We start from the raw sequence: 12,864 nt of genomic DNA on the forward strand, positions 1-12,864 counted from the left end.
TTTATATTTAATATAAATTTATAAACATATTGTAGAAGCGCACGTTTATATTTGTAATCTATAAGTTTTTAAATGTGTAGCTCGAATTGTATCTATTTAGTGGATTATCTGACGAAATTGCCAGGATATTTAATATAAAAAGGATAGAGTAATAGTGCTATTTACACACATTAGAGAACATATTTTTTATAAAATGTTTAATGACACATTTATCTATATGTCATCAGCTATATATTATGAATATTATATGTACATTAATTAAAATCAGGATGATTAATAAAACTATATGTATATAAATCTATAATATTATTTTCGTTTAAATTGGAAAGCAAGTATGTATTTTAATAAATACATTTTTAAATAATATACTGGATTGGAACAAAAGTTTATAGCACTTTATCTGGTGAAAATTTTTCTCGGAATTTTTCTATATAATTTTATAACTTTTTCACATTTTTTTATACGAATTGGAACATTTCTCAGAAAATCTACATTTTTTTTCAGAATTTTTCATATATGTTAATTATGAAATAGCATAAGATTTTTTGTAAGTATAATTTCTGATGAAAATGTTATAAAATATAAAAAATTTGAAAATATTTTTTAGAAATTAGAGGATGAGAAATCTCAGAATATTTCAGAATTCACATGTATGAAAAATTCTGAGAGAATATGTAAACTTTCCAAATATATCTGAGTATTTATTCTGAATATTTCTGAAAAATGTTCCAATTCGTATAAAAATTATAAGAAAAATTTTCACCAGAGTTGTCAAGTGAAATTCAAAGACAATGTTTAGACATTTGTACATAAATTTATTCAACATATGTGCCATTCTGCTCCACTACCTTTTGCCATCTTTCAGGCAGTTTCATGATTCCATTCTCCCAGAACTTGGTATCTTTCTCAGCGATAAACTGGTCTAGGTGGTTTTTACAATCTTCCAGGGAATTGAAGCTCTTTCCATTAAGAGACTTCTGTAGAGCTCGGAATAAATGGTAATCTGAAGGTGCTAAGTCAGGTGAATATGGTGGATGAGGTAGGACATCCCAGCCAAGCTGCACCAATTTCTGCCGGCTTTGCAGGGAGATGTGAGATCTGGCATTGTGCTGATGGAAGACGACACCCTTTTGATTGGCCAATTCCGGTCGCTTTTCATCGATTGCTGCCTTCAATTGATCCAATTGGGAACAGTACTTATCCGAATTCAACGGCTGGTTGTGTGGAAGAAGCTCGTAATACACAACACCCTTCCAGTCCCACCAGATGCACAGCATCACCTTCTTTGGATGCAGATCATCTTTCGGACTAGTTAATGTCTCATTTCGTTTTCCCCACGACCTTTTTCGTTCCTGCACATTGTTATAAACGATCCATTTTTCATCGCCCGTGATCGTCCGTTCCAAAAATGGATCGTTTTCATTACGTTTGAGTAAAGAATCGCTGACCGAAATGCGATCCATTAAATTTCTTTCCGTTAAGTCGTGAGGCACCCAAACATCGTAGCGATTCACATATCCGAGTGTCTCCAAATGCCTCACGACACTCATATGAGATATGTGAAGTATCTCTGCAATGTCCCGTGTCGTGTTACGTGGATTATTTTCAATTAACGTTACGATTTGATCGTCGTCAACGACTGCAGGCCTACCGGAACGTTCTCGGTCCTCCAGATCGAAATTACCACTTCTGAATCGAGCAAACCACTTGCGAACAGTACTCTCAGCTACGGTACCATTTCCGTAAATGGCACATATCTTTTTTGCTGTTTGTGCAGCGTTTTTCCTTTTCCGGAAATAAAACAGCATCAAATGACGAAAATGCACCTTATTTTCCTCCATTTTTACTTATTTAATGTAAACACATTTTAGAATTGGCGAACCCACACATAAATCGCTTGGAGAAACGCGTTGATTGAAACACATCACATCACCTGTCAGATTGTGAATGTCATATGTTTCAGCCACGCCACACGTGAAACGAATCACGTGTTCAAACGCCACCTATTGAAGAACGCTACGAATTTTTGTTCCAATCATGCGCGCGTTTGCGCAATAATAATCTATAACACAACAATAAATACAGTAAATAACAGTAGTAATAATAATAATAATAATAATACAATAATAATAGGTATATAAATTATATTTTATAATATAATAAAAAATAATTCACAATAATAATGTATGTACAATATAAATAATCTACGGCTGCCATTTATATACGCTCTCGCATACATATAACGCATAAACAAATGTGTACATACATACGCACACAGGCACACAGCTGCACATAGCAGTCTTCATATTTGCATAATGCGCCTTGCGTTTATCTTATAACCTAAAAATGGCTGCGATCCGCAACCTCGCCCGGTTTACGGAAAGGGCAAAGTTTTTGAACAAGTGCTACTTCGCCAGCCAGAATGGCACCCTGAGATCATTCTCCATGAACGGGGCAGTTATAGGGCTGTCGCGGGAGAAACAAGCCTTGGTAAAATTCGGTCTGATCAGCGCGGCTACCGGCGTCGCAGTGGGTGCAGGTTATGCATATTACAGGATCAACGAAACTCGAAAGAACATCGCTCTGGAGGGAACGGAGTTGGATACTGTATTGCTCGAGCACAAGCCGCCTGTCACTCCGTCCCGGAAGGTATCCTGATTAATCGTTCTGTGAGAGATTGGATGTTGCGTCTTGCATTAATCTAATCGCATTTGTCTTGCTCAGATTGTGTACTCGGGGGACACCACCGGTTTGAAACTTACGTTATTCCAGTATCAGACTTGTCCTTTCTGCTGTAAGGTAAGTAAAATTTTAGAAATTTTAGGTAGCAGAATCTATACCTGTGTATAATTTTTATCCTTAATTTTTTTTCCTTTCTTTTAATATTTCTTTAATTATAAAAAGTTAATAATTCTGTCTATATTAACAGAGTAATATTGATATTTTAATATAACATATTTAATATAAATTTAATTTAATATAGATATTTACTCAACAAATTTATGTTATTTATCATCATTTTAATGTTATTTTGATATTAAAATGATGCTAGCTATTAAAATAATGTCAGCTTATTTTCTGGATAATAAACTAATCTGTTAAGTTAATCTGAATGGAATTATGTTTCAGGTTAGAGCATTCTTGGATTATTATGGGATATCTTATGATGTTGTGGAGGTAGATCCAGTACTCCGAAAAGAAATTGGATGGTCTTCATATAAGAAAGTTCCAATCCTTTTGACCCAACTCGAAGGAGGCTATCAGCCTTTAAAAGACAGTTCCATGATAGTGTCACTTCTTGCCTCCCATCTATATGATAGGTCACAAAAGATTGAAGAGTTTGTTGATTATTATCCAAGTATAGGCATGCATGACGAAACTGGCAAATTCAAATACGAAATCATAAATAAGTATTTCCTCATGTTCAATAACCAACTTCCAAAAGACAGAGCAATGGACGATATTATGTACGTGAAGTCTGATGTGCACAATTTGATAATTGCTGCAATAGTGGGTTAACTCACATTTGGTAAAAACAAAATAAATTAGCTCTAAACTTAAATATTATAATAACATAGTTCTCCTTTTTCACTCTAATTTTAATTAAAGTTTATTTCCGCTTTTACAAAATGTGAATCCATTATTGTAGCAAATTTTTTAATTTATCACACTTATAATATTTTATCATTTTTTTATATGTTTAGCGAAGAACGTAAGTGGAGGAAGTGGGCAGATGACGTATTTGTCCACACTCTGTCGCCAAACGTCTATAGAACACTCGATGAATCCTACAAAACTTTTAATTGGTTCTCGGAAGTAAGTGAATCTATGGCTGATATTCATAGTCCGTTCTTATTTCAAGATCGTCTTAAGTAATGTCTTAAGATGCTAATACAGCCCTCTGATTGGTGCGTGAGATCTTAAGACGATCTTGAATATAAGAATCGATTGCGAATACTATCTTATGAAAGGTGATTTAGAAAATATATACCAGAACGATTACATAAATGAGATTACAAAATTTTTTTCATTTAGGTTGGTAAATGGGAAGAATATTTCCCAACGTGGGAGCGACTGTTAATAGTGAATGTAGGCGCGATGGCAATGTGGTTAATAGGGAAGAGACTTAAGAAGAGGCACCATCTAAAAAATGATGTGCGACAATCGTTGTATGATGAGGCAAATTACTGGTTGCGTAGCATCAAGGCACGTGGCACTACATTCATGGGCGGCAACAAGCCTGATTTATCCGATTTAGCGATATATGGTATTTTGAAGAGTATTGAAGGCTGTGAAGCTTTCCAAGATTTGAAGACCCATACGAACATCGACGTTTGGTATAACGCTATGAAGGAGCAAGTTGATGCACATTCTGGTAGTGTAAATTTGAGTAGATAATAATTGATTTTCACACGTGTGTATAGAGTTATTTATTTACAAATAAATGATACTTATACAATTAACGATATGGTAAAATAATATTACCTACTTTCGATCAGAAAAAATATTTATATAATAATATATGGAAAATATATTTATACAATATTTAAACTGCGCAAGGCAGCTGACGAAATGAAAGTGCGAAGCCTTTATTTTGGGCCTCTTGCATTTCATCACCATTTGTAACGACGTAAAGTACGAATGGCTTCAAGTCCGCTAGAAATTCAGTGAAAAAATATTTAGTATCTCTATAAAATGTATAACGTGGCGTTATGATTACCTACATGTTTTAGTTATAAATCCATTTCCGCAAAATCTATCTGTATTATCGAAAACGCCATTTTCTTGCGGATCGGGTATAATTACGAAATCGGTGGTACAGCTAGCTCCAGATTCTGCTACCAAGGGTGTGCCTGTTGATACATATAATAATTAAACGCCGATAAATAGCAAGATGTTCTGCGATGGAATTTTACAAAGTATGTTCGATCAATAATTCTCATTAGATTTATACAGATTTATAAATTTTCAAGGAAAAATAATTGATATACCTATTATGTTTGGATCAAACGATCCCGTGTCTCCAGAAACGGAAAAGGAGAGATTATCGACTTCCGACCACTCAATAGTGCAATATCCCAAAGCCATTCTAACGCATACGCCATAACGATGATTCACCATCTGTCGCGTTCCAATCTGAGGAGCTGAAACAACTCTTAGTTTAGATCGTTCATTTATAGTTTTAAATGAATGGTCTAAATGCGAAGAGTTCACTGTGACGTTTGACTGACATGTACCTCGGACATTTTCTGTTGTGCCAAAGTTAAAGCTCATTACAGTGCCGGAGAGAATATTGTAATATTGTAAGCATCCATTAGGAGCTAAAACGGAGGCGGGAGACAATTATTCAAGTATCTCAAGGCAATGATATAATAAAAATGCTTGTGTACCTCTGCATACAGAATCGCACGCTATTTGCTGGATCCTTATATTCCAGCGTCGATCGAACGCAAAATCCGCGTTGGTGTCGACGGATATCGTGATTGGCGTTGCTCCGTTAAAGTCAACGTATACTGATAACGAATTTAATTTAATCTACTTTCCTCAACCTGAAAATTTGTACAAATCATCGTTTTATTTACCATGCTGATTAGTGTTTTCCCCGCATATTCTGGGCACTGTAGATGAACCTCCTGATACGAGAAACACGTCTAAATCGCAAAATCCAGTAGCATTTGGCTGGGCCCAGGTAGCCTCCAGAAAATCCAGTCGCAACTGCAAACATGGGACATTTAAAGACTGTAACTTACTGAAATTAATGCATAGTGTGGACGTTACCTGACATATATTAGGATTACAACGTTGCACTGTGATCGAGCAACGTTCTCCACCTCGATAAGTGATAGGATATCTCGGACTTACGAAATATGTGTTGTTCATGTTGGTGGTGGAGCCGCAAGACTTTTGAACTGTTGAAATATATCAATTTATTTTATAATTAAGAAATTGTAATTTGTAATTATGATTTATTATAAATTATAGTTTATTTTATAATTCATATTTCTGTTATGCTACTTACATATGCAACAAGTGCCCAATCTGTTAGCGCACGATCCCGACGGGTTACCCCCGAAATTCATACACTCTCGTCTTGTGAAGCACGTGCCATTAAGTTGATCGATGCTCGACAAGCACTCGGAGTTAGCGAAACGCACGACGCTGAATAGCGGGAAGACTGAACGAAGATACATCAAGAGAGATACGTCGTTTCAAATGTACATATTTAAATGACATTCATTACTTTTTAAATGAACTTACACTTTCCCCGATGATTGGAATGGGAATTAAACGATTTGATCTCCAAAGCATTATCTCTTAAGGGCTGATCCAAATTAATGGTCTGAACACTTATGACAAATACGAGAGTAAAATAGCCGACCAAGAGTATACTGATCATGTCTGGAAGTGCGACTGATTTCTAGATATTCTGGCTCTCAAGGGAATGCCGGTAACGGAATATATGTACTCAAATGATCACCATAATTAGCACGTTGCCGAACCCTCGGATTTACTGTTCCTTTAACTGTACAACGTCTGTGAGGTACTTTTGTTTTATTTATTTGAATCGTACAATCGTAGTAGTAAATAGAAAAAATAACGCAAAAGGTTTCGCATTTAAAAAACAAATTATAATATATATGCCACATCAGTGCTGTACAAGATCTAATCCTAAATAGAAAGATTGAAATATTTCTAAAACATTTTTATTTCGCGCGATTAAAACATTTCTAAAATATTTTCAACAATTCAATATGTACGTCTGATCTATAACAAATATCTAATTTCACATTATCTCAACTTTATTCAAGCAGTCACGTTCGGCGTCCGACAGAACGGGCAATGCCCGTGTCGTAACAACGCTAGCTCGTAGTCATCCGAATGAAACAACTGAAATATTATACAGTCATACAGAACAAGATTCGGTAAAGCTTGATTTTTTTTAAATTGCGTTTTCATAACTTACTTTTAAACAGCACTTGCACAAGCTGATCTGGAGATCGGGTAAAAGATTCCTAAAGTATCTAGTCTTAAAGGGTTTAGGCCATTTAATAATTATCACTGTAGACGGATCCATACTTTTCAATACCCCTCTTCCAACAGTTACCGTAGAATTAGTAGATTTTTCCTGTGATAGATAATTTTTTTTTTTAATCAAATGAACGCTTTGTGCAATTGTACATTCAGTGTTAATTATACCTCGTATTTCAATAAACGGACAGTGAAGAGATCAGCTTCATTGGAAGTTATGGTCAATTGATCGCTAATTGTGAGATCATCGGAGGAAGGTAACGGTTCCTCTATCAATTTCTCCGCTTCCTCATCCGTGATGTCATCCTCCAATTCAAACTCAACTAATGGCAGAATTTCTGTAAATGAATATTGGTTTACCAGTCAGCTGCTCTAGAATGAATTTAAACTTTTACAGATTGTAATCCGCTATTTACCAAACATAACGAAGGAATGTTGAAATTTTAAACCGCATTGCGTGCAATTACTACCAGAGACATTATTCGTCGGTAATAACGGATTGAAGGTGGAGCATTTGTAGCATAGAGGCAATAATTCTTCCGGATCACGATACGGATAAGATCTGGCGATTAGAGTCGACGTTTCTACTTGCGCCAAAAGATTTTCAGGAATCTTCATCGATCGTAATTGGTCCAATATTTGCATAACCAGCTTGTTAGCTCCCAATATTCGTGCTTGTTTCATTAGACAGTACATTATCGTCATCTTCGAAATGCCATCTAGTCGCATATTTTGCGTCTTCATGAGTAAATATCTTGAAATATTGAATAACGCTTCTGGCATCAGAGATGTAAAAGGTTCCTCCTAGAATACATTAATGTTATTGGATGGAAGGAAGAATAAATGGAGAAAATGCCACATTTAACGTATTGAGATTATACCAGATACTTGAATACTTCGTGATACGCATAATAAATATCCGCCTTGTCGGAATAATTGAGAAACATTGTTTTTATCTCTTCTACGCTCTTAGACAAATCCAAACTCAACTGCGACAGGAGCCAATAAAAGTAGGAGGCGTCGCAAAATCTTTTCTCTATCACAGCGTTGTTAGCTAGCATCGTGAGTACAAGTATGGATTCTTCTGGTTGTCCCGCCATTTGGAATGCTGTAATAGATATTAAATGCTGAGTAATAATTAAATCTCCGACACTGTGCGTATCCGTACCTTCTTGAGCCTCGGAAAATCGTCCTGTCTCGGCTAACCATCGTGCGTACGGTCCGTATATTCGTGACCTTAACTTCGGATTCCTTTCCGCGAGTTCGAAGGCCTCGGGCCACGCTTGTGCATCCACAAGCACGTCTGCAACATCAGGATCATCTCCCAGCCGGCTGAAAATCTCCGCTGCGCCATGCGAAGCACCCAGTTGCTTAAGTTTCTTGGCGATCATAGATAGGTTGTCTCTATCCGCCTTATCCAATTGCCTGCCTACTTTGATTAGCATGTCGATCCAACCGTATTCAGCGATAATACTGATGGCACGATCGATGTCTCCCGCGGAGAGGAACATCTCGGCTGCAGCGCGCGGCTCACCCAAGCTTTTCGCCCATTCCGCTCGCCGTCGCAATAATATCGTACGATCCTGAAGACCCAAATGAAATGTTAAACCCAATGTTTGATAAATATTATCTACTCATTTATTATTCTGTTTCATCGATATTTAACTTTATTACATTTTTTAGGTGCTAATCTTTAAAATGTTGATTATAAACGCACCTGCGTGTTGCCGGAGGCGATGAATTCCTGAGCGATGTCAAACATTCGTAAGTCGGAATACATATCCAGAGCGTATTGTTGCAAACCGGCTTTCTGATAGAGCTTTGCTGCGTCGCGAAGTTTTCCCATAGCGGCTGCGGCAGTAGCCATGCAAGCCTCCCGTCCCCATTCACCCGATTTTAATTTCTCTTCCACTTCGGACACAATTTCTATATAACGCAGTTTCTTTATTCGCGCGAACGCCGAATATGCGATGTTTAACTCTAGATTGTCAAGACACGCTGTCCCCAAGGCAAGCCAGTCTGATTCGGCCACGCCTAAGCATGCTATGTCATAAGCGTGGTTGTACAATCCAATATCTATATATTGGTACATAAACAACGACAATGGCACCTGCAAATATTAAAGGATAATATCATACAAAATACAGTTTGCTATTTTGCTTAATGTTATGACTTACCTCCAACGTCATGATGGACGACCCGTTCAAGCAGTACAGCTTTGAGCCATTGTGTCCTACGACAAAACCGGAGAACTTCTGCCTGTACTCGGAAAAATTCGCAACTTTTATCGCAAGATAATTGTTGCCCGCGAAACACATGATATCCTCGAAGGCAATGTTGAACGCGACGCTGTTGACATTTTGGAATTCTTGTAGTTTCTCGCCGGTGCACAAATCGAAGACTGATAGGATACCAGCTTCGCTGACTACTGCCATTTTCTCCTTTAAAGAGCTGATATCCAAGCACCTCACGGCATCCTCAACTTTCGCGATGTGCGCGGGAAAAGGATTGTCAAGATATATCTTCATTACGTGTCCGCTCTTCAATCCTAATATTAACTTATGTTACAAATGTTGATGTACTATAATAAGACAATAAAAGATCTCGCACTAATTATGTAGAAAATTGGGTCCTGATGAAATAAGTTAGTTTTCACATATGATGTAGAGCTTATAATGAAGTGAAACAAGAAAAAATATCGTAGATACAAGGTTTAATAGAGTTTTTGCTAAAACTTAACTTGTGCTAACAGAGCACATTTGTGATTATAGATAAAAAAATTATCCATTATTAAATTATCCTTATGTCTATAGCATCTTTTATTTATCACATTATAAACTACATTATATGTGAAAAACTAAATCGTTAACTAATTCATAAATTAATTCATTTCACCAGAATTCAATTTTTCATATATTTATATCATATTTTTTCATATATTTATAATTCCATATATTTTTTATAATTAGTGCAGGATCTTTTTTATCGAAATTTACCAGCTATTAAACATTCCTGTCCGGCGGGACCGCCTGCTACTTTGATGTAAGTGATAAGTCCATCGAGTATCCATTCTCTTTCTATTATTCCGGCGAACGAGAGACTCTGCAGACGTCTTTCCAGGCACAAAACTAAATGATTCGACGTAACAACTAACAGATTGCAGTTCAACGTCTGATTAAGTTTGTCTCGTATTCTATAATGCATTCCATCGCCGGTACCGGACGGTTCGTAAATGATTACGCGTTCGGGTAATTGCACAGCTAATCTGTTCCGATACACTGCAATTCGGCATACCTGAAATAGATATATGCATTTGAAAGTAATAAAAGTAATTGTATCTTTTATTTTTAAGTTATTTAATTATTTACACAATTTTTTTAGTATTATACTCACCAGATCTTTACATTTAATTCGAACTTTCTGATTCGTAATCAAATGCTGTATTATCACGTCAGTCATGTTCTCCCTATATGCATATCTATCGCCGTATAAACCGTGCACGATGTTCCAAGATAGTTGTAGATATGTAATTGTTCCGTCTTGGGCACCGAGTGCCTGTAAATAATCGTTCAATAACAAATCATTAAGATAAGTAATACCGCAAACAATATTTCATAACTTACAATATGTGAGGCAGTTGGATGAACGGCACAGCTCCATACCCACGACGAAAAGGTACCACCTACATTAACTAGCTGTATGCCATCGTATGTCATCAACAGACATTGTTTATTACTACCGCAAATGAGAAGATATTGGCCTTCCGGGAAGTGAGTGATTTTAAGTGGTGTAAAACCGAATGATCTCTCTCTTCTGATAGCTTCCCCACCGATAGTGTAAAATGAGATGACTCCATTCCATTCAGCAATGCAAAGAACATCCATAGCATCGTCCCTAAGTAAATATCAATAAAATGTTCTTATTTCTTCTGTCTCTTAATTAGATGTAATAATTATATCTTTAATTTTTATAAGATTGTAGGTACTGTAAAGGATTCCATGATAAACTCCAAATTGGTACTCCAATTTGCCGTTCAATGCGTGTTTTTTCCTCACCATTCTGAAAAATATACAAAATATAAATGAATTTACGTTAGATTAGATAATTTAAAATAATCTAAAGACACGTTATACATATATTTTACTAAATATATTAAAAATATTTATTATATTTAACATTGAAGATATTTAAAAGCACATTAATATTTAATTACATAAAATTTAAAAAATTATATAGACGAAATGAGTAAAATACTTTGTTTCTTATGGATACATATCCATTTGCAAGACCAAGAGCTAAGTATTGTCCATCTCTTGTCCACGCACAGCAATTGACTCTTCCCCCAGACTTATGTTTCTGCACAGCTTTCTGTTCCACAGACCAAAAGGCGATATCTGAGAGCGAACAGCTGAGAAGCTGATGTGAGACGGGATTAAAATGCATCGACTGTACAGCTTCATTATGTCTAAGCAAAGAAAAATTATGGAATCTATCAAAGGTTCATATTTATTAAAGTTATAAATACGCAACCTACGAATATTTTAAAATCCCTTCCAGCTTAGAAGTCCAAATGATGACACTTTTATCTGCACCTCCTGATGCAAACTTCTTGCCATCTTTTGCATAACATACACAATATACTGTGTCCTTATGCCCTATAAGAAAAGACAATATATTAGAAAAATATAGAATATATTTTAATTGTTAAAGTCTTCAGATAATCACCCTTTAATGGTTGAATCAAAGCACCATCATTGGTCTCATATACAAGAACCTGATTACCAGAGGCAACAACTAATTGTGTACCATCTGGATTGAAGCAAAGATCATATATACTGAAATAAAACATCACTTTATTATATATATTTGTAATAAGCGGCAATAAACATTAAAATATATGAAAAGAAACAGTGCTTATCTTAATGGAGACTTTTAAGCCTTTAGCCTGTTCTGTGCTTTTTGTTTCCTGTCTTGCTTTTTGTTATTTTTTTGCACCTCGTCTTTTTGCTTCTTATCCAGTTTTTTGTTTTATATCGTCCGAGATAAAAGTTAATGAACTCCGAAAGAAGAAATACAATTGTCGATAAAACGATTGCAGAAAAAAGCAGAAGGTAAAAAACAAGAACAGAAAACAGAGAGCACATTGTAGAATAGGCTTTTATGAAACACAAACAAAATATAAAATCAAAAATATATTTTCCATTCATATATAAACGACTAACAAATTACACAATTAATATTGTATATATTGTTAATTTTAATTAATTCCCTGATAACATTATTATATATGTTGTATAAGATATCTAAATGACGTCTTTTAGATATCTTATGCATGTTATCTGCTTGTCTTATAGGCTTGATAAAGTAAATCGTGCTTCATGTATTGTAACATTTCTTTATTCCTCTAATTTTTATTCAGCAGATTTATGAAAAGATGAATTTATGATTATTGAGAGACAACTATCAATCTATTTGAGTTTTACCATTGATCTGATTTTTCTTGCACCTTGTCGACCCATGCTGGATGTGCTCTCATTGTGTCACATTCAGCACAGATTGTCTAATATTGTTAGATCAACAATGATCAACAATATTATTCTATGTGACAGAAATTTGTTTGGCGTTCACACAATTACCATGGTAACCGCAACGGACGGGTGAAATGTAGGTAATTCCGTTTCAGAGAACGCTGCTATATCGGATACTGTTAAAAATGGGAGCTTATTCAAGAAGTTTGTCTTCTCTGGATAAGAAAGTGTGCAATACTTACAGGCGTTATAATTATAACATTATTTTTGTAATACATTGTAATATTTTCATAATACACGCAATTAC

The 12,864-nt window shown here is 35.5% G+C and overlaps 4 protein-coding genes across 5 annotated transcripts; 1 reads left to right on the plus strand and 3 right to left on the minus strand.

Moving 5' to 3' along the window:
• Nucleotides 1-755: 755 nt before the first annotated feature.
• LOC108754450 (histone-lysine N-methyltransferase SETMAR-like) lies at nucleotides 756-1,947 on the minus strand. The gene has a single exon (XM_018496722.1). The coding sequence runs from the start codon at nucleotides 1,839-1,841 to the stop codon at nucleotides 816-818; it is 1,026 nt and encodes a 341-aa protein (XP_018352224.1). The 5' UTR covers nucleotides 1,842-1,947; the 3' UTR covers nucleotides 756-815.
• Nucleotides 1,948-2,275: 328 nt separating this feature from the next.
• LOC108754440 (prostaglandin E synthase 2) lies at nucleotides 2,276-4,411 on the plus strand. Its single transcript, XM_018496713.1, has 5 exons — nucleotides 2,276-2,649; nucleotides 2,725-2,799; nucleotides 3,130-3,467; nucleotides 3,705-3,816; nucleotides 4,036-4,411. Exons 1-5 carry the CDS (start codon nucleotides 2,347-2,349, stop codon nucleotides 4,396-4,398), a joined length of 1,191 nt encoding a protein of 396 aa, XP_018352215.1. The 5' UTR covers nucleotides 2,276-2,346; the 3' UTR covers nucleotides 4,399-4,411.
• Nucleotides 4,412-4,546: 135 nt separating this feature from the next.
• On the minus strand, nucleotides 4,547-6,530 carry LOC108754585. 2 transcript variants are annotated; one of them, XM_018497021.1, is made up of 9 exons: nucleotides 6,259-6,530; nucleotides 6,020-6,175; nucleotides 5,779-5,909; nucleotides 5,583-5,715; nucleotides 5,391-5,513; nucleotides 5,238-5,321; nucleotides 4,992-5,144; nucleotides 4,725-4,853; nucleotides 4,547-4,656 (listed from the first exon to the last, which is right to left on the minus strand). In XM_018497021.1, exons 1-9 carry the CDS (start codon nucleotides 6,395-6,397, stop codon nucleotides 4,547-4,549), a joined length of 1,158 nt encoding a protein of 385 aa, XP_018352523.1. In that variant the 5' UTR covers nucleotides 6,398-6,530. The 2 variants fall into 2 exon arrangements, with proteins under 2 accessions (XP_018352523.1, XP_018352522.1); XM_018497020.1 differs by lacking the exon at nucleotides 6,259-6,530 and having other exon boundaries at nucleotides 4,992-5,321; nucleotides 5,583-5,909; nucleotides 6,020-6,253.
• A 126-nt stretch (nucleotides 6,531-6,656) lies between these two features.
• Nucleotides 6,657-12,593, minus strand: LOC108754584 (intraflagellar transport protein 122 homolog). The gene is made up of 16 exons (XM_018497018.1): nucleotides 12,513-12,593; nucleotides 11,755-11,864; nucleotides 11,564-11,684; nucleotides 11,284-11,494; nucleotides 11,015-11,088; nucleotides 10,653-10,923; nucleotides 10,423-10,584; nucleotides 10,026-10,323; nucleotides 9,207-9,577; nucleotides 8,747-9,139; nucleotides 8,198-8,612; nucleotides 7,911-8,137; nucleotides 7,446-7,833; nucleotides 7,198-7,367; nucleotides 6,965-7,126; nucleotides 6,657-6,888 (listed from the first exon to the last, which is right to left on the minus strand). The coding sequence occupies exons 1-16, from the start codon at nucleotides 12,563-12,565 to the stop codon at nucleotides 6,805-6,807; spliced, it is 3,510 nt and encodes a 1,169-aa protein (XP_018352520.1). The 5' UTR covers nucleotides 12,566-12,593; the 3' UTR covers nucleotides 6,657-6,804.
• Between the last annotated feature and the right edge of the window lie 271 nt (nucleotides 12,594-12,864).

Source organism: Trachymyrmex septentrionalis, unplaced genomic scaffold (assembly GCF_001594115.1).
Source record: "Trachymyrmex septentrionalis isolate Tsep2-gDNA-1 unplaced genomic scaffold, Tsep1.0 scaffold8, whole genome shotgun sequence".
NCBI classification, from domain to species: domain Eukaryota; kingdom Metazoa; phylum Arthropoda; class Insecta; order Hymenoptera; family Formicidae; genus Trachymyrmex; species Trachymyrmex septentrionalis.